The 21,663-nt window shown below is 40.5% G+C and overlaps 1 protein-coding gene across 4 annotated transcripts in view; it reads right to left on the bottom strand.

Moving 5' to 3' along the window:
* obscnb (obscurin, cytoskeletal calmodulin and titin-interacting RhoGEF b) overlaps positions 1–21,663 on the bottom strand; it is a 799,195-nt gene that overhangs the window by 348,407 nt on the left and 429,125 nt on the right. For all 4 annotated transcript variants that reach the window (XR_015757277.1, XM_087987576.1, XM_087987577.1 and 1 more), the window contains exons 48-50: positions 6,783–7,049; positions 5,804–6,070; positions 1,000–1,266 (exon numbers count right to left, since the gene is read on the bottom strand). Coding sequence is in view for 3 of the 4 variants with exons in the window: in XM_087987576.1 (XP_087843702.1) it covers positions 1,000–1,266; positions 5,804–6,070; positions 6,783–7,049 (801 nt within the window). In the remaining variant the exon portion in view is untranslated. The remainder of the gene's footprint in view (positions 1–999; positions 1,267–5,803; positions 6,071–6,782; positions 7,050–21,663) is intronic.

The following is a 21,663-nucleotide window of genomic DNA, read 5'->3' as shown; positions in this document are numbered from 1 at the left end:
AGCAAGTCAGGAAGCATCTGAGATGTAAGAGTCAACATTTCAGGTATAACCCTTCATGAGTCCTGATGAATGGTTATGGCTGAAACGTCAACTCTCTTGCTCCTCAGATGCTGCCTGACCAACTGTGCCTTTTCCAGCACCACACTTTATCGACTCAAGATCTTCTGTGAATGAAGTATTCATTCTGGGGCATGATATAGTTCTCACAGGGAATTATAACAACAGGATAAAACCATAAGAAAAAGGAACAGTTCTTCGACTCCCTCCGCCATTCAAAAGGATCATTGCTGATCTGACATGCCTCGCATCCACTTTTCTGCATTTTCACCATAACGCTTGATTCCCTGCTGATCAAGAATCTATGTCTCAAGCTTAAATATACACAAGGTCTCTGCCACCACAGCTCTCTTGTTGCAAGGAATTGTAAACAATCCTCTGGGAGAAGAAACTCCTCCTTATTTTAGTCCTAAATTAGCAACTCTTCATTCTGAGACTATGTCCTCTGGTCCAAGACTCTCCCATGTCGAGAAACGTCCTTTCAGCATTTACCTGTCAGGGTCCTTGAGAATTCGATATGTTTCAAGTTGAAGCTGCTTTGGAAACCTGAACTTGGATTTTGTTATCTGGAGCTATAGGTTGTGATGTTAGAGACTCCAATATATTTTCCATCACATGGTTGACCAGAAATCCTTAAAATTCTTATTGCTTGCTATTGTACAGATTGTTGTTGAAAATGTGTTGCTGGAAAAGCACAGCAGGTCAGGCAGCATCCAGGGAACAGGAGAATCAACGTTTCGGGCATAAGCCCTTCTTCATTGTACAGAATGTTGTTTGGCTGCACTGTGAACATACCTTCCTTCACCAGCAATTCCCCAGGTTGGGCTTGAACCTCAAACATCAAGCTTAGTAGCAGTGATGCTACCACTGAGTCTCAAGATGTCCTCTTCAATGTATACACTCATGTGCCCAATTGTTTTCTTTATTAATTTATTAACCTACCTTTCACAGCTACAAAAGCTGTAGTTCGCTGATCCTCAAATGAACAAGAATACTCTCCTCCATCTTCTGATTTCATGTCATGAATCTGTAAAATTTGTACAAGACCATCCTGTTTCATTTCATACTTCTCATTTGGAAAGATCAACAATGTTCCTTTCCTCCAGGTAACCGGCACATTAGGTTTTGATAATTCACAGAATAAGGTGCCTGTGTCATACTCCTTCACTTCTATGTTCTGTAGTTCTTTTTGCAATATTATAGGCGCAGCTGAAATAAAGCCAAATACACTTAATTGATCAGACCTTTTACAAAATTTCAATCTTTCATTTACAAGGAGTAAAAAACATGAAAGAAAAAAAATCATTGTCATTTTCAAATAATCTTATCACAAATACAGATTTAAGTCACACAGAATCCATTATCACCAAGGGACATCCAGCAATCAATCTGTATGCACTTCCAGGACTGAATTAATTGAATCCTCCGTTTTATGGAAACTGGATGGCCACCTAAAGCAAAGAAGGGCCTGTGCCCGAAACGTCGAATCTCCTGTTCCCTGGATGCTGCCTGACCTGCTGTGCTGTTCCAGCAATAAAGTTTCAACTTTGATCTCCAGCATCTGCAGACCTCACTTTCTCCACCTAAAGCAACAATCTTACATATGTTATTGAAGAACCCTAGCATCCATTCTAGGACCAATTCAGTAAATTTGTTAGCAACAAGTTGGGCTAACAAAAGGGGATACTTCAGTTGCCAATATTGAGTTAGTTGTGGCTTTCAATAAAAAGTAATATTGTTTCAAATGCAAGCCTTTATAAGGCAATAACATTTTAACATTTAAGGTAAAACAATCCAGAATGGTGGATTGTGATCATGGTAATTCTGCCAGGAGACAACCCAATTTGATTTGTAAATGAAACCTACTGACATACAAGTTTACACATAACAGGTGCAGATGTTTTGGTAAAGATGCAGATACATAAAGGAATATTTTTTAAAAACTCATTACACATCACCAAATTCAGATTTTGACTGTCCCCTCATGGGCTCTAACACAAGCTCCTCCAAACAAAAAAAATCTCACAGACATTACACAAATTCCTTTTCTTGAGATCCTCTATCAACCTGATTTTGCCAGTTCACCTGCGTATTGAAATTCACCATGATTATTGCAAAAAGGAACATAGAAAAAGCTACTGCTATGAAAATCAGATGAAGTGACTTTTTATGTTGGCCAAAGTGCAGGATGCTGGTAAGACATAGTTCTCTGTTCAAAGTGATGGGTCTGATTGAAGATTTAAAGAACAGGGAATTGTAAGAGCTGTTCTTGATGCCAGAAGATACTAAAACTTTGGGACTCTCCCTGAAATGAGTGATGGGAGACTGTAAAAAAGCTGGGAGAACTTTGGATTTTAATGTTCAAGGCTACATATTTCCTGGGAGCTAGGTGAAAAATAACTAATGAACAAGTATCTTTTCTGTAGTTCAATATATTAGTTGACTGTAATGTAATATTTCGCCAATGATGTGAGTTTTTTTGTCACAGTAAAAGGTCTCATAGAAATATAGAAAAAAGGAGTAGAAGGTTTTTAACCCTTCCAGTCTGCTGCACCATTCATAAAGTCATGGTGGGAAAGTTGCTGGAGAAGGTACTGAGGGATAAAATCTATTTATATTTAGAACAGAATGGGCTTATCAGTGGTAAGCAACATGGTTTTGTGCGGGGTAGATCGTGCCTTACCAACTTAATAGAGCTCTTTGAGGAAGTGACCAAGTTGATAGATGAAGGATGTATATGTAGATGTCATATACATGGACTTTAGTAAGGTGTTTGATAAGGTTCCCCATGGTAAACTAATGGAGAAAGTGAAGAGACATGGTGTGCAAGGTGTTACCACTTCCTCTGGCAGCTCATTCCATACGTGTACCACCCTCTAATTGAAAAGGTTGTCCCTTAGGTCCCTTTTATATCTTTCCCCTCTCACCCTAAACCTATGCCCTCTACTTCTGGACTCCCCCACCCCACGGAAAAGACTTTGTCTATTTATCTTATCCATGCCCCTCATTATTTTATAAACCTCTGTAAAGGTCACGCCTGAGCCTCTGACGCTCCAAGGAAAACAGTGCCAGCCTATTCAATCTCTCCCTATAGCTCCAATCCTCCAACCCTGGCAACATCCATGTCAATCTTTTCTGAACTCTTTCAAGTTTCACAAGCTTTTGATAAGGAAGGAGACCAGAATTGCATGCAATATTCCAAAAGTGGCCTAACCAATGTCCTACAATATGACCTTCCAACTCCTTTACTCCAATGCTCAATACTCTAACCAATAAAGGAAAGCATACCAAATGCCTTCTTCACTATCCTATCTATTTGCGGCTCTACTTTCAAGGAGCTACAAACCAGCACTCAATAAGTTCATAGCTCATCATCCAGCTCAGTATCCTCTTCCTGTTTTCTCTTCATACCCTTTAATCCATATAGCCCTTCATTGCTAACATTGCTACCTGCTTCTTGAAAACATTCAATGTTTTGGCCTCAACTGCTCTTTCTGGCAGAAAACTCCACAGACTCATCACTCTGAATAAATGAATTTCTCATCTCATTTTTATGGCCTACCCTTTATCCTTAGACTTTGACCCCTGGTTCTGGACTCCCCAGTCATTGGGAACATTGTGCCCATACTCTGTCTAGTCCATAGGTTTCTATGAGATTCCCCTCATTCTCCTAAGAGTTTCAACTGATGCAGTTTATCTTCATATGTTAGTCCTGCCATCCCAGGAATAAGTCTGATAAATCTTCATTGATCTCTCTTCATAGCCAGAACAGTCTTCTTCAGACAAGGAGACTAAAACTGCAACAATACTTCAGGTGTGGTCTCACCAAAGCTTTGTACAACTGCAGCAAGACATCCCTGCTCCTATGCCCAAATCCTTGTGTTATGAAAGTTAACATATCACTTGCTGTTTTCCCTATATGCTGAAGCATCTCTCCACCTTCCTCACAGGTCACCCTCCTGCCCAGCTTCATGTCATCTGCAAACTTGGCAGTATCACATACAGTTCCCTTACTTGGGATTTAAGCACTGAGCCCAGCAATACCCCACTAGTTATTGCCTAAAAAGACCTCTTTATTCTTCTTCTTTGTTTCCTGTTAGCCAACCAGTTTAGAACGCTATCCCCAGTCCCATGCACATTATTTTTACATGTTAAACTCATTTGTGGGATCCTATCAAACACTTTCTGAAAGTCCAAGTAAACCGTATCCAATGGCTCCCCCTTATCAACTTGACCAGTTACATCTATGAAAAATTCTAGTAGATTTGTTAAGCATGATTTCCCTATCAAAACTCCATGCTACCTCTGCCCAATCCTGTCACTGTTTGATAAATGCTCTACCATTAAATCTTTTAGAATGAAGTCTAGCATTTTTCTGACTATCAATGTCAGGCAAACCGGTCTATAATTCTGTGTTTTCTCTCTACTTACTTTTTTAAATACTGGGGTTATTTTAGATACTCGCCAAACCACAAGATCTGTTCCAGTGTCTGTATAGAACCTTGAAATATGACCAATGCATCCAATATTTCTAAAGTCATTTCCTCAAATACTACATCTCCTTACTAATACTGATTTCCTTCAACTATCCCCTCCTTGTATTCTCCAACACTTCAGGACATTATTTGTGTCCTGTTTTGTGAAGTCAGAACCAAAATATGTATATAATTGGTCTGGCATTTCCTTATTCCCCATTATAACTTCCCTTCTTTCTGATTGGAAGTGACTTAGATTGGTCTTCACCAATCTTTCTCTCTTCACTTTCCTATAGTAGTTTCTACAATCAGTTGTATGTTCCCTGCAAGCTTCTCTCATAATATGTTTTGCCCTTCGTAATTAATCCCTTTATCCTCCTTTGCTAAAATCTAAACTGCTCCCAGTCTTCAGATCTGCTGCTTTTTTTGGCCAATCTGTATGCTCCTACCTTGGATCTAATACCCTTAACATCATTTCTTAGCCATGACTAGGCCACTTATCCCATTTTATTTTTGTTCCAGACAGGAATGAACAATTGTTGAACAGGAGCAAATATATCTTTTCACACTTAATTGAATTTTTTTAAAGTGAGCTATTCTCTAGAACAGCTGATTCTGGTTTCCACTGAGTGCAAAACAATAGTTGCAAGTTTAAAAGTATCTTCATTTTTAAATACAATCACATTCTTTGTTCTTCTACAGTGGCAATGTCTGGCTCTCATAATGCAAGAAAGGCGTCAGAAGATTTTTATATTTTATTTCTGCAATTCACCTGAGCAAGTTATCATCCTAGTCAGATTGTTTGTATCAAATTCATTCTTGTGCTATTTTAATGCATTCTTTAATTAGTTTCCTTTAAAACATGGTAAAGTTGACAGAAATGTATTAATATATTCATTTCTGACAACAAATTTCATCAAACTCAAGAGGCAGGTAGACGTTCTTTATGATTTATAATGCAAGTCCGCCTAGTGCAGCACGATGTAAAATGTTATGAACTAAACTAAAATTAAATCATTTGAATAAGACAGGACAACGCAGTCACAGATAACGCTCAAATGACAGCTTTATGTTCTATTTCTAATGATTTTGCCAGAACAACAAGCATGAAATACATGAAATGATCAAAAGCAGATAAATTAAAATTGCTTAAAGATGAAAATGGGGTGAAAAGAACCAAACTTTCGAAGAATTAAGGCAAAAGCAACACCAAAGAAGTAGCAAGGATCACAATTTATGATATATCTCTACTAAATGGTAACATTTCATACCATTAACTTTCAAGTAGCCAGTAGTCTGTTGGTCCCCAGAATCACAGGTATATTGACCGGTATCTTCCACATTCACATTGTGAATTGATAGTTGAACAATGGCACCATCTTGTTTCATTTCATATTTGTTGCTAGGATGTAGCATTAGAGACCCCTTTCTCCATTCTACTGGAGCACCAGGCTTAGTAAGCTCGCAATGCAGTGTGACAACATTATCTTCTTCTGCTTCTTCATTTTGCAGTTCTTGTCTGAACAGCACAGGTAAGGCTACATAATTTAGAAAAACATTTATAGCCAGTATCAGAATATCAATTTTAAACAATTTGGTTTTACTTAAATTAAGAACTGCTGGAAACAACTGCTAAAATATTCTTTTTAAAATACAAGTCATTGGTTGTGGATTTTCACAAGGAACAACCATCTGCAATCTTCCATTTGTCTTAGGACTGTAACAAACTCTTAATATACTTAGCCTCATAAAGATTGCTTTTTATCACATTCTTGTGACACCACCTCAACACTGTTGATTTTCAAGTAATCTTGAAGGTGTAGACTACAATTATATAAGCCACTACCATATCCTTGTTGTTTGATCAAAAATCTTTATTCCTGTACATTAAAATCATTCCCATCATGTGAGCTGAGTCTGGTTTTGAGTTATCATCTACTCAATACTCCATCACTACTCCCAATTTAATGCATTTATCTAGGTTATACCAGGCCCACTAAACTCCAGATAGCACAGACAGCTACATTTAACAAATTGAACCACTCACAACAAATAAAAATATACAATCATTTGTTACCAATGTATTAGTAAACAAATAATCTACAAGAAGCTAAAAACTGATTGGAGGGAAATAGTTTTAAAAATCTTGACGAACAAAAATAATTTATGCAATTATGTACAGTGGTTGAATGATAATAGTAACTTTCAAAGACAAAGGATGGATTCCAATATGAATTTCTTCCATTTTACCTTTCACATTTAGAGAAGCAGTGGTTTGTCTTTCGCCTGAATCACATGTGTATTCACCAGCATCTTCTGGTTCCACATCATGAATGAACAATTCTACAATGGGGCCCCAATTCTTCATTTCATATTTTCCACATGGCAAGAGCACTACAGATCCTTTCCGCCATTCTACTGCAGCATCAGGTTTAGTAATTTCACAGTGAAACTTAGCTATGCCACCTTCTTCTGCCTCCACATTCTGAAGCACTTGTTTGAAAAGCACCGGCAAGACTGAGAAATTAAATTTAAAGTTTATTAGAACACTGATTTGTCTCTTACATTTAAAAATGATTTTTATTGGACACAAAATACATTCTGATTTCACTTTTTCTCTGGCTATCTTGGAAATGTACTCTTTGAATAAGAACATTGAAATGGAATAGGCAATTTAACCCCTTAAGTGTGTCATCTACTCAATATTATCATGACTGAAATGCTTACCTCCATTCAGCTTCTGTTGCTTTGTATCCTTTAACATTTTTGTTAACAAATATCTTTTCATGTAGTATACAAAATTACCGACTGACTGAGTATAACTGTTGCTTGAAGACTATTCTATACATCATTTACATGTGAAAATGTTTCCTATCTTCATTTCTGAAAGTTCTGGTTATATAACGACAGTATAATGGTGGCTGAAAGAACTTTTGATGAGGACTCGTTTACTGAGGTGGCATGGGCTGAGGTTATAAACAGGACAGGAGAGGTCACACTGCTGGCAGTTTTTTATAGGCCTCCGCAAAGTTCCAGGGATGTAGAGGAAGAATTGGCAAAACAATTCTGGGCAGGAATGAAAGGAACAGGGTGGTCATTATAGGGGACTTTAACTTCCCCACCATTGACTGGAAATGCTATAGCTCTAGTATGTCGGGTGGATCAGTTTTTGTCCAATGTATGCAGGAGGGTTTCCTGACACAGTATGTCAAAGGAAAAAGTGAGGACTGCAGATGCTGGAGATCAGAGCTTAAAAATGTGTTGCTGGAAAAGCGCAGCAGGTCAGGCAGCATCCAGGGAACAGGGGAACCAACGTTTCGGGCATAAGCCCTTCTTCAGGAATGAGGTGGGTGTGCCAAGCAGGCTAAGATAAAAGGTAGGGAGGAGGGACTTGGGGGAGGGGGGTTGGGAATACGATAGGTGGGAGGAGGTTAAGGTGAGGGTGATAGGCCAGAGAGGGGGTGGGGGCGGAGAGGTCGGGAAGAAGATTGCAGGTCCTGAGTCTGAGGGTTTGGACTGAGAAAAGGTGGAGGGAGGGGAAATGAGAAAGCTGGAGAAATCTGCTTTCATCCCTTGTGGTTGGAGGGTTCCTAGGCGGAAGATGAGGCGCTCTTCCTCCAGCCGTTGTGTTGCCATGATCTGCCGATGGAGGAGGCCAAGGACCTGCATGTCCTTGGTGGAGTGGGAGGGGGAGTTAAAGTGTTGAGCCACGGGGTGTCCCGGAGGTGTTTTCTGAAACATTCCGCAAGTAGGCGGCCTGTCTCCCCAATGTATAGGAGGCCACATCGGGTGCAGCGGATGCAGTAAATGATGTGTGTGGAGGTGCAGGTGAATTTCTGACGGATATGGAAGGATCCCTTGGGGCCTTGGAGGGAGGTGAGGGGGGGGGAGGTGTGGGCGCAAGTTTTGCATTTCTTGCAGTTGCAGGGGAAGGTGCAGGGAGTGCAGGTTGGGTTGGTAGGGGGTGTGGATCTGACGAGGGAGTCGCGGAGGGAGTTGTCTTTCCGGAACGCTGATAGGGGTGGGGAGGGAAATATATCCTTGGTGGTGGGGTCTGCTTGGAAGTGGCGGAAATGACGAAGGATGATATGATGTATCTGGAGATTGGTGGGGTGGGGAGGACCAGTGGGGTTCTGTCCTGGTGGCGATTGGAGGGGCGGGTTCAAAGGCGAAGGAGCGGGAAGTGGAGGAGATGCGGTGGAGAGCATCGTCAACCACATCTAAGGGGAAATTGCCGTCTTTGGATGATGATGGGATAGTGTAGGAGAATGGGCTTAGAGTAATTCACAGGTCTGTGCAACATCGAGTGTCGAGGGGCCTGTTCTGTGTAGTATTGGTCTATGTTCTAAAACTTCACTTAGTCTCAGGCTAGTAGAAAAAGTTTCTCACTACTTACTCTATCTGATCATCTTAGCATCTTGAAAACTTAAATCAAATTATCCAATGACCATCAAAATTCCAAGGACTACAACTAAATTTGCTCCTCACAACTTAAACTTTAGAAATTTGGTAAATCTATGCTTCACTCAATCCCTCTAGAACTGCCATACCTTTTCAAAGGTGTGATGTCCAAAACTGCTCACAGCTCTCTAGTTATTACTTGCACTTATATAGCTGTAGAATAATTTCTACACCTTGTGTAACTGTCCTCTGGTGTTGTTCAATGGGATTTTGATGCTGGCCAAACTTGCGGCAATCAGGTTACCACATTCCCCACAGGATACAAAATAAATGCAATACATGAAACAAAGCTGCAATCTTTGAAAATTGATATTTAAAACTGTCAACAATCGACAGCAATACATTCATTAACAGAGCCATGTGAACAGCTTCAAGCGGATTTTGAAATCCAACTGTGCTGCAAAGCAAACTTGCGAAATTCACTCTCGAGTAGTAACAATCTGAGAGCTTAAGTGTTTTGACTATGCACTTCAATTTATTTTAAAAATAAACTTACTTCAGAGTAAACTATCTATTGTTTGATAATTAGGAGACTCAGTAAAGGAAAAGTATGAACAAATCTCTATGTATTGGCCTCTGCACTCTCACCTTTGCCTTGCAAAGGTGAGGTTGTGTCACCCGCCATTTCTGAACCCAGCATCCAAACATTTAAAAGCTTTTGGCTCATGGCCATTCTCCCATAATATCACCTTTTATCCCTATTGCCCTATTGTTTTCAATCTCTTTTATCAACAAAATTTGTTAAGGTGAAGAGTGACCACGTTTGTATCTTTCCCATCTGCCGAGTTTTCATTGCCAACCAGGCATTGTGTTTTTTTTGTTTATACGCCACAAATGTTTTTAAAACACCACCAACCATCCAAAAAAAAATCTTCATTTAGCATTCTCAGGGGCACTAGATTTCCTAAGTAAATTGTGAGACAATTATATTGTCAGCCTCAGGCTGGACGTGTCTTCAAATGCTGATCATGCTAAACTAAAGTCTCATTATTTTTCTTGTATAATTAAACAATGGTCTTTTACTTTCCAAGTCACTAGACACATACAACTATGTGGTGATAAATATATACTGTCTAACTAATATGTGACTCCTGTCCAACAAAGAACAGTACAGCACAGGAACAGGCCCTTTGGTTATTCCTGATGAAGGGCTTTTGCCCGAAACGTCGATTCCGAAGCTCCTTGGATGCTGCCTGAACTGCTGTGCTCTTCCAGCACCACTAATCCAGAATCTGATTTCCAGCATCTGCAGTCATTGTTTTTACCTTTGGCCCACCAAGCCTATGATGCTTTCCTAAACTAAAATCCTGTTGAATCTAATATCTGGTCTATATCCCTTTATTCCTTGTCTTTTCATATATCTATCAAGATGCCACTTAAATGTTGTTATTGTACCTGTCTCCACCATCTCCTCAGGTCAGTGCATTCCAGTCACTTACCATTTTCTGTATAAAAAACTTCCTTTTCACATCTTCTTTAAACTTAATCGTTTTTACATTAAACTACATCCCCTAGCAACTGACATTTCTAGCCTAGGAAAAAGACTTGACTATCCATTCTATCTTTGCCTTGTATAATTTTGTAAAGTTCTATCAGGTCACACCTCAGCCTCCAACATTCAAGTGAAAACAAACCAAGTTTGTCCAATCCCTCTAAATCCAGCAACATCTGAAGACTCTCCAGAGTCTCCACATCCTTTTGTTAGCGTAGCAACCAGAACTGTACACAATATTCCAAATATGGCTTAACTGAAGTTCTCTCAAGCTGCAACCTGACTTAGCAGTTTTTATGCTCTAAGCCGAACGCGAACATGCCATATGCCATCCTGACCACCTAATCCAATTGTGTTTCTACTTTTAGGAAATTGTGGACCTGTACCCCTAGATCCCTCTATATGTTAACGCTACTAAGGGTTCTGCCATTTACTGTATACTTTCCTCCTGTATTAGATCTCCCAATATGCATCACCTTGCATTTGTCCAGATTAACCTCACTTAGGATCTCACCATCTCTTGTGGTTCCACACATAGATGGCTGCATTGATCTTTAAAAAGCCTTATTCTCTCCCTTTTACCCTTAATATACATGTAGAATCTCTTTGGATCCTCCTTAATCTTACCTGCCAAAGCTATCTCATGTCCCTCTTGGTTTCCCTCTTATGTATACTCCTACACACTTACACTCCTCAAGGATTAATTTGATCCCAGCTATCTATATCTGATACATGCCTCCTTATATTTCTTGACCAGAGCCTCAATATCTCTAGTCATCCAGTGTTCCCTTCGCCTGCAAGCCTTGCCATTCACACTAGCAGGAACATGCTGACCTTAAACTCTTGCTATCAGGCTTGTGGAAGCCTCTCACTTGTCTCTTGTGAACTGCTTCCCCACATTGATTTTTGAAAGTTTCTGTCCAATACCATCAAAACTGGCTTTAAGCCAGTTTAGAACTGTGAATTTTGGACCAGGCCTATCCTTTTCCATAGTTGTTTTAAACTAGTAGAATTATGGTCACTGCTCCCCACCAACATCTCAGTCACGTACGCCTGCCTTCTTTCCCAAGAGGAGGTCACATTTTGCCACTTCTCTAGTATGGCCATCTACATATTATTTTGAAAGTTTTCTTGAACACACTTAACAAATTCATCCCCATAAAAACCCTTAATACTATGACAGTACCAGTCTATGTTTTGAAAGTTAAAATCCCCTCCATTACAACCCTATTATTCTTACAGCTATCTGTATTCTCCCTACATATTTGCTCATTAATTTCCCACTGAATACTGGAGGTCTATAGCACAATCAAGGTGATCTTGTTTCTCAGTTCCACCCATTTACCTTCACTGGATTGCCCCCCAGGAATATTGTGCAGCGAACTGGCTCAGTGGTTCGCACCGCCGCCTCAGTGCCAGGGACCCAGGTTTGATTCCAGCCTTGGGTGACTGTGTGAAGTTTGAACGTTTTCCGTGTCTCCGTGGGTTTCCTCTGAATCCTCTGGTTTCCTCCCACAGCACAAAAATGTGCAAGTTAGGTAGATTGACCATAGGAAATGCAAGGTTACAGGGATTGGGGCTGGGTCTGGGTAGGATACTCTTTGGCGGACACGATAGGCTGAATGGTCTCTTTCCACGCTGTATGAATTCCATATATCCTCACTAAGTACTGCCGTGATATTTTTTCTCATCAAAAATGGCACTCCCGTTCCTCTCTTGCCTCCCCTTCTATCTTACCTACAGCATCTCTACTCTGGAATATTGAGCTGTTAGTTCTGTTCCTTCCTCAGCCATATTTCTATAATAGCTATGATATGCCAATCCCAAGTTCCCGTCCATGCCCTGAGTACATTTGCCTTATCTGTCAAGCCTCTTGCACTGAAAGAAATGCATTTTAATTCTTCAGTCTTCCCTCGCTCTCTGCCATGGTCTTGGCTGTCTTGTCCATTTAAATTGCTCCTTTTAATTTCTGTACCAGTCTCATTTTTCTCCCTTGTCTCACTACTGTTAAGAGGTTATTACCCTTTAGGTCCTGCTTTTTAACCTCCTGCCTAACTCCCTATATTCACTCTGCAGGACTTCATCCCTTTTTCTACTTATGTTGTTATGTATACAACGACCTCCAACTGCTCATGCTCACCTTTAAGAATTTGGTGCAACCATTCCAGGATGTCTTTGACTCTGGCACAAAGGAGGCAGCACACCCTCCTAGAATTACACTCACAGCTTCAGAAATGCCCTGACTAGAGAGTTCCCTATTATAATTGCTCGCTTGGACTTTGCCATACCCTGTTTTACAGCACAGCCAGTGGTGGTGCCAAAGAGTTGGCTGTGCTGCTTTTTTGCCATGTGAGGCTATCCCCACCAACAGTCTCTAAAACAGTACACTTGTTTCAGATACAGATAGCCATAGGAGACTCCTGCATTACCTGCCTACCTCTTCTGGTGGTTACCTATCTTCCTGACTGTACCTTCCTGAAACTACTATCATACTCTCTCCCTCCTCTATGCTTCTCAGTGTTTCCACCTTCTCAGTGTTTCTAACAGATCTATTTCAGTCTGAGAGAAGCTGCAGCTGGACACACTTCCTGCAAGCACAGTAGCCAGGGCCAATCGACTGCTCAATGATCTCCCACACCTGACAAGAGGAGCATACCTGACAGCCATCTCTGCCCCTTTAACAACAAGCTGACTTTAGGAAAACAAAAGGTATTAACTTACCCGTACCTTTTTGCTGCTCACCCTCCTCAACAAAGAGTGGTATGCACCTAGACCCACAGCACCTCTAATTCAGCAGTACCTCGACCACAAAGCAGCACCTTGCAACAAAGGCTGGAACAAGACACAGCCAATGTCTCCCTTCCCCATTCACCTAAACTCCCACACTTAGTTCAACTCCCAGTGTTTGCACACTCTTATTGGTCGCATTCCATGTTGGGAGCATTTGGGCTTAGCTTTTATAGTCATCATCAGCAGTCCCTCAACAACAAAGATGACTCTTCCACTCTCAGGTTGAGTCTGTAGGTGGCTGTAAGACCAATATAGCTATCGCAGGCTCACAGTTGGGGCAGGTAGCGGTCACAGGAAGGGATGGATGGAGCATTGGTGTGGCAGCATGCTCCTTTCGCTGTTTTCAATAGGCTTCCATCTTTTTCCCAATGATGAGTCTCAAGGTGCTTGATGTCTTCCCAATGTCTTCACAATAGCAGCATTCAAGAAGTACCTGGATGAATACATGAATAGGAAGGGAATAGAGGGATATGAATCCTGTTAGTGAAGACAGTTTTAGTAAGGTAAGAACAAAATATGACGGCACAGGCTTGGAGGGCCGAAGGGCCTGTTCCTGTGCTGTGCTGTTCTTTGTTCCTGGATGCTCCTCCTCGACTTTGAACAGTCTTGGACTAGTGATTCCCAGGTGTCTTTTGGAATGCCGCACTTCACCAGGGAGGCTTTGAGAATATCACTGAAGCGCTTTCTCTGTCTACTTGGGGCTCACCTGTCATTTCAAAGCTGGGAGTAGAGCACCTGATTGGGGAGTCTCATGTTGGTCATGCGTATAACATGCCCAGTCCTTCATAACCAATCAAGGGTAGTCAGTGTCTTGATGCTGGGGGCGTTGGACTGATTGACGAAGCTGATGCTGGTGCAACTTTCTTTCGATTGGTTTCACAGGACCTTGCGCAGGCAATGTTGGTGGTACAGCTTCAATGCCTTGAGGGGGTCTACTGTCGACAGTCCATGTGTCAGAGCTGTGTAGGAGGGCAGAAACCACCATTTTTCTGTAAACCATGATTTTGGTGTTGAACCTGAAGAAGTTGTTGTTCTCGAACATCCTTGTACTCAGGCAGCCAAAGGCTGCATTAGCACACTGGAGGTGACGCTGGATCTCTTCATCAATAGCTGCTTTGGCCGACAGAACATTCCCGAGGTATTGGCAGTGGTCCCTAAGGTCTCCTGGGGTCTTGATGATCGGGAGCTTGCTCCACAGTGCCAGGCCAGGTTGTTGAAGGACTTTTGAGGAGAAAGTGAGGGCTGCAGATGCTGGAGATCAGAGCTGAAAATGTGTTGCTGGAAAAGCGCAGCAGGTCAGGCAGCATCCAAGGAGCAGGAGAATCAACGTTTCGGGCATGAGCCCTTCTTCAGGACCTTTGTCTTGCGAATGTAAGGGTGAGACTCATGTTCTCATATGCTTCCGTACAAGTGCTGACAATGGTCTGCAGATGCTGATGATGGTCTAATATATTTGCCATAGACACAATGCCTTTCAGTGGTCATTTTGATTATTTTCTCTAAGTACTTGGATATTCCATCCAAGTCCTTTCCAACATTCATTGTTTCTAGCTTTCAACTATTTAGAAAGCACACAAATCTAACCATTTTAGGTCCGAGGTGGTCATACCACTTCTGCCTACACTAATATCACATCACCTATGTTCTTAATAGATAAAATAAATATTTGAAGCCCCAAACTAATATCTGAGGAAGAGTCGTATTAACTCTGATTCCACACATGTTGCCACACTTGCTGATGTTTTCCAACAATTTCTGTTTTGGGTCACTGATTTACAGCATCACAATTCTTTTGGATTTTATCAATCTCCTTCCACATTCAATGATTTCTGCACACACACCTCCTCCAGAGCTCTCTGTTCCTACAACATTTAAAATTGTATCCTTTATTTTATGTTGCCTTAAATAATTGCAAATAATGAACTTAAAATAATGCTAATTCCACTTTTTGTTTGTGCAATGATTCATTCTTACTATTTTAATCCTTTGTGATGTTGAACACAAGAATAAATTATATACCATGCATAATATCCAAAGAGCTGTAAACGGAATTATTTAATCTTCAAAGAATGACAAATCCTATCAGTTTTAGCTACACTGCTGAATTGAAAGGGATTCAGGATTAGATTATTTGTTTCATTTTGTCAGAAAACCAACCTCTGCAAAGTAAATAACAGTGTGGAAGACGCAACCAAGTAGAAATTAATATGCCAAAATAAAATTTACCTTATATAAAACCTCAGAACTGAAAGAACCTGCTGTGCTTGGGCTTAGAACTTTTAATCAGAAAATATGGCATTCATTGGAACAGACAAACAAGCAAACTAAACCAAAGGAAAGAAGACATCAACTTTTTAATTGGCAAGCTAGAACATCTGAACCAATCACATACAATTAATAGATGAGTTGTAGTTGGTTGAGAACACGCAAAAGACAGCTGACGTCAACATGAAACTAAAAGCCGAATATTGACATAACTTCCATAGAACTTGTTGGGCTTGCCAAATGTGGATCATTGTAAGTAATATATTATACATTTACCTGGCAAGGGTAGAGTTTGTAGGAGGAAACACATGTTGAAAGCTAGGTGTTGACTTTGTTGTAGAGAACTTGCTACTCTCAATATAGAATCACCCAACAAATAGTTCAGAATGTGTTTACTCGATCCATAGCATAACTCAGACAGGGCGGGTTAGCTCCATGAATATCTATATCCAATACTGTTCTCTCCAAAGGCAAATCAGCGGGTCCATAAGTAGCTTAATATTGCTATTAGCAACATCCCTACAACATCTTTGCCTAATGGATTTTAACACGAGCACTGACCACGAGGCATGGCCCAACTCAGACATCATGGCTTGGAAAAGATAAATGGGAAAAATGGATACTATTAAGCTTTGCTGATATCATGAGCTTTTTGCAGCCAACATTCTTTTTTGGAACAAACCATGCAACAAGGAGAAGCCCAATATCAGGACATAAAGGTAAAGTTGTCTAAGTCTTACACCATAGGGCTGCTCTCCCTGGGAGTTCTTCCAGCATTCTCTTTGTTTGTTTTGATGTCCAGCTTTCACAGTATTTTACTTTAAAGCTAGATATGAAGTTGGCAGATAATGACAACTGAGAGACATCCACTGATGTCCAGGTCCTCAGAAGACTGACTGCTTAGAAGTGGCAAGCAGAAGCAAAAAGCTCTGCTGGCTGAGAAGAGGGCCCATAGAAAACAGGCCTGCAGATCTTCTTAGCTGACTGTCTTCCTTTGCTGTAAATGTGGCAGAAACTGCCATGCCAGAGTAGGGTTCCTGAACTAGCGCGACATCTAAAAATTAGCTTCATGATACGGCAACCTGTTTTTACGTTCATTTAAGCTTTTATTAAGATTCAGAACTTTCAGTAACAATGACTTAGTCTGAAAGCTACAAGTATCTAAGTTGTTTTTGTGAACTCATGGCAGATCAGTACACCAAAGTAAGCTAGATTAATCGTGTATCCAAGTATTTTTTAAAATGCTATGATTTTCTGCCTCGACCTCGCTCTGGGCAGTGAGTTCCAGACCACCATCTGATTGCTAAAGATCTGTTCTTCTTTATGAGTAGAATCGGAATATAGGAGCAGAAGCCATTCAACCCACTGAGTCTGCTTTGCCATTGAAGTTCATGAATTATCATCCATCTCAATGTTATAGTCTTGCACGTTCAGCATATTATCCAAAGTCATTAGTAACAAAAATTCTATCAATCTCTGATTTGAACTTACTTAATGACTGAGCTTCAAAAGTCCTTTGGTGTAGAGAATTCTAAAGATTCACTGCTAGTTCGATCAATTATGTTAAATCTTTGCCCCAGTTATTTACCTCTCCGTCAACAGAAATAGCTCATTCTTATTCACTATATCAAGTCTCCTCAATTTTCTTTTAATTCATTCACAAAATCGTCACCTCATTAAAGACAGTCCATTGTTTGGCTACTTCTTTTAAAAACCATTGCTAGTGCATCATGAATTAACTATTTCCTGAGTCATAACATGTTTTTTGTCAAGTGTTCAATGTTTTTTTGTCAAGCATTCACAGTACCCCAGGCCAAGGTTGGTAGAAAGCAGAGATCAGATTTATGTACTGAACAACAATTATTATCTAATACAAGAAATTAGACTATGGCCACAGGTAAACAGATATACCATTCATATATAACAATACTAACTGAAGTTCTAATCCTCTTATAAACTCCTCATTGGACACACAGACAAACAAATGGGGAATACAGATTATTTGTGGAGGTACAAAAGTTGGTGGGTCAGTTCAATGTTCTTTGCTTCCCAATATTGAGATGATCCTTCATCAGCTGGCCTGACTTCTATTGTTCAGATATCTTTCCTGGGATGCTTCCAATAGTTTGTAAGAAATACAGAGCAACTGATTTAACTTGGGGAAAATATCTCTGATTTATCAATTCGCATTATCAATTTAGGTTTGGGGCTGGGAGCAGATCTTCATATTTCCTCTCTCTATCGCTGTGTATCTGTGACTTGATTTTAGCTCCAAGCTGCTTAGTCACCCAAAAGCCAATCACATACTTGTTGGCAAGCAAAAGGTCTCTGTCATTAATAATGCCACACACCCACCGACCAAGCAACTTCTTGTTACTATCAAGAGCTGCATTAGTACACACCCTTGGCTCCATATCATTTCCAATCTGAATTTCAATCACTGTTTCTTCCAACAATTGTTTACAAAGCCTACCATAATTGCAGACATTTTCCCAGACTCTGGACTTTAAAGTTAAAAATCACACAACGCCACGTTATAGTCCAATAGGTTTATTTGGAAGCTCTAGCTTTCAGAATGCCGCTCCTTCAACAGGTGGTTGTGGAGATTTTAAAAGTTGTTTTCTCATTGAGGTCCACAGTTTTTAAAATCACAAAAATAAAAAAGACAATGTAGGAGCAAATTACGTTAGATGCTGGAATCTGTACTGAAAACAACAAATGCTGGAGGTCAGTGGGTCAGGCAGCATCCATGGAGAGGCAGCAAACTAATGTTTCGAGTCCAGATGACTCTTAATCAGAGCTTTGATGAAGGGTCATCCAGACTCGAAATGTTAACTTGCTCTCATTCCATGGATGTTGCCTGACCCATTGTGATCTCCAGCATTTATTGTTTTCAATAAAAAAGACAAGGTTATTACAGTTCCAGTGCACCTAGCCCAAATCTGTTCTTGCCCTACTGAAATCCACTCTGTCAATTGATTATTCTAATCATTGTTTGACAAATGTCATTTTGTTCCATCATTTTATACCTTAATTATCACCGTCCACTAAGTTTTTCTACAGTCACTTGATCTAGGGAAGTGAGTGCTGCACCCCTGGCTGAGATATTTGTATCATTGATAGTCACAGATGAGGGGCTAGAAGACTGGACGTTGGCTAACGTGGTACCACTATTTAGGAAAGGTGATAAGGACAAGCCAGTGAACTATAAACTGATGAGCATGAAGTCAGTCACGGGCAAGTTGTTGGAGGGAATCCTGAGGGACAGGATTTACACATACTTGGAAAGGCAAGGACTGATTAGGGATAGTCAATATGGCTTTGTGCTTGGGAAATCATGTCTCACAAACTTGATTGAGTTTTTGAAGAAGTAACAAAGAGGGTTGATGAAGGCAGAACGGAGGACGCGGTCTATGTGGACTTCAGCAAGGCATTCAACAAGGTTCCCATGGGAAACTGGTTAGTGAGGTTAGATCTCATGGAATACATGGAGAACTAGCCATTTAGATACAGAACTGGCTCAAAGGTAGGAGACAGAGGGTGGTGGTGGAGGGTTGTTTTTCAGACTGGAGGACTGTGACCAATGCAGTGCTACAACGATCGGTGCTGGGTCTCCTACTTTTCATCATTTATATAAATGATTTGGATGTGAGCATAAGAGGTGAAGTTAGTAAGTTTGCAAATGATACCAAAATTGGAGGTGTAGTGGACAGCAAAGAGGGTTATCTCAGATTACAACGGGATCTTGATCAGATGGGCTGAGGAGTGGAAGATGGGGTTTAATTCAGATAAATGCGAGGTGTTGCAATTTGGAAAAGCAAATCTTAGGACTTATACACTTAATGGTAAGGTCCTAGGGAGTGTTGCTGAAGAAAGAGATCTTGGAATGCAGATTCATAGCTCCTTGAAAGTAGAGTCACAGGTGCATAGGGTAGTGAAAAAGGCATTTGGTATGCTTTCCTTTATTGGTCAGAGTATTGAGTATAGGAGTTAGGAGGGCATGTTGCGGCTGTACAGGACGTTGGTTCAGCCACTTTTGGAATATTGCATACAATTCTGGTCTCCTTCCTATCGGAAAGATGTTGTGAAACTTGAAAGGGTTCAGAAAAAATTTACAAGGATGTTGCCAGGGTTGGAGGATTTGAGGTATAGGGAGAGGCTGAATAGGCTGGGGCTGTTTTCCCTGGTGCATCGGAGGCTGAGGGGTGACATTATAGAGGTTTACAAAATAATGAGGGGCATGGATAAGGTAAATCGATAAGGTCTTTCCCCTGAGGTGGATGGTATCCAGAACTAGAGATAGGTGGGAAAGATATAAAAGAGGCCTAAGGACTAGTACAATTGCAACATTTAAAAGGCATCTGGATGGGTATATGACTAGGAATGGTTTGAAGGGATATGGACCGGGTGCTGGCAAGTGGGACTAGATTAGTTTGGGATATCTGGTCAGCATGGACGAGTTGGACCGAAGGATCTGTTTCTGCACTGCACATCTCTATGACTCTATGACTCCGATTAGCCCATCTAAACTCCAAGGAACATCTGTAGCAGTGCTAGCTTTCTTGTTGGACAAGACACATACTGTGGTAGGTAATTCTTCTTAATGCAATCTTAGAACATCTATCCTTAATGTCCCTTATAATACCAGTATCCTAGTCTATATGTGGATAATTGAAGTTCCCGATCACAGCAATTGCATGGATGTTTACACCTCTTTGTTTTTACAGACTTGTTCTTCTATAGCCTCCCCACCAGTTGAGTTATATGCTATACCAAGCAACATAATTGCATCCTTGTTATTCCTTGTCTCTGGCCAAATCGATTATGTCCTTGAACCCTCTGAAACATTCTTGTTTCCTGTACTAGAATGCTCTAATTCCCTTTCCTCTTTTCAGTTATGCAAGCTGCCTGCCAGTATTGAGTCATTTTCCTGAGACAAGTCCAAATTCTGTTTCACAATTTGTTCTGAAGTTGATAGTCCATAATCAGTGTTGACTGTCTTTGACCACACCTAGAAAGTTTGTCTTAGCTTTTTGCTCTTCATCTTGAATTTATTGAAAGTTTTCTTGTTGTATGATCTCCATTTTTCTAGAATTCTTTTCTTTTGCAGGACTTTTCCTTTACTTCTGTGATGATGAACATGGTGCCTGCCTTGCGATATATTTTAAAGTTTCCCCGTTAGTCTCATCTAGAACACTCCACTCCCCCTGCTGGACATTCATTGTGCTTGCAGGTCTGTTTTGACTATACTGTGAACAACTGAATATATTGATTTCCGCTCTTTTGATGGTGTCTTGGAAGGATGATGATGAAATGTGGAGCCTGTGTCAAAAGAATTCCCAATGATTCTGAGCTGATTAGGCCCTGATCCATGTTTGCATAATCAAATAGGATTGTCTGTTCCAACTTCAGTTACTTCTTCAAGAAAATTCAACAAATTCTACTCCGCACACTGACTTTGATACAGGATCTACAAAATTCACACTTTAAATTATATATCCACAACATCTTACTTGAGGATAAAGTTCTTAAAAAGGCCTCAATAAATAGTTCCAGCCACTGAGATTGTTGACTGAATCTTAGTTTGAGTAGATTTCTTTTAGGGCTTAAGAACACATTGAATACTTTAATTAATGAACTGCAGCACTTTCAGCCAATGCTTTACCTAACCAAATCAGAAGAAAGATCATGTTTGACAAAATTGATCAAATGTTTTGAGGAGGTAACCAGGAGTATTGATGAGGACTATACATTTGATATTGTCTACATGAAATTTGCAAACATTTAATAAAGTACTACATGACAGATTGGGTCCACAGGATCCAAGGCAAAGTAGTATGCACGATTCAAAACTGACTCAGAGGCAGGAAGTACAGGTTGAAGGTACAGGGATGCTCCTACTCCGGATATCTGACTCCAACGGGGTTCCACAGTACTGGTGCCATTGCTGTTCATGATGTACATTAATGATGTGGACTTAAATAGAAGATATATGATCAAGAGGCTTGATGATGGCACAAAAATTGATAGTGTGATAAATGGTGGAAATGTTACCGTAAACTGGAGGTAAATGTCAATGGACTGATCGGTTGATCAAATTTAACCTGGAAAAGTGAGGTAATG

The sequence above is a fragment of the Chiloscyllium plagiosum genome, unplaced genomic scaffold (genome assembly GCF_037043375.1).
Source record: "Chiloscyllium plagiosum isolate Xiang-an unplaced genomic scaffold, Cpla_swu_hap1 HiC_scaffold_5, whole genome shotgun sequence".
Taxonomy (NCBI): Eukaryota; Metazoa; Chordata; class Chondrichthyes; order Orectolobiformes; family Hemiscylliidae; genus Chiloscyllium; species Chiloscyllium plagiosum.
This window is presented reverse-complemented; position numbering and strand designations above follow the sequence as displayed.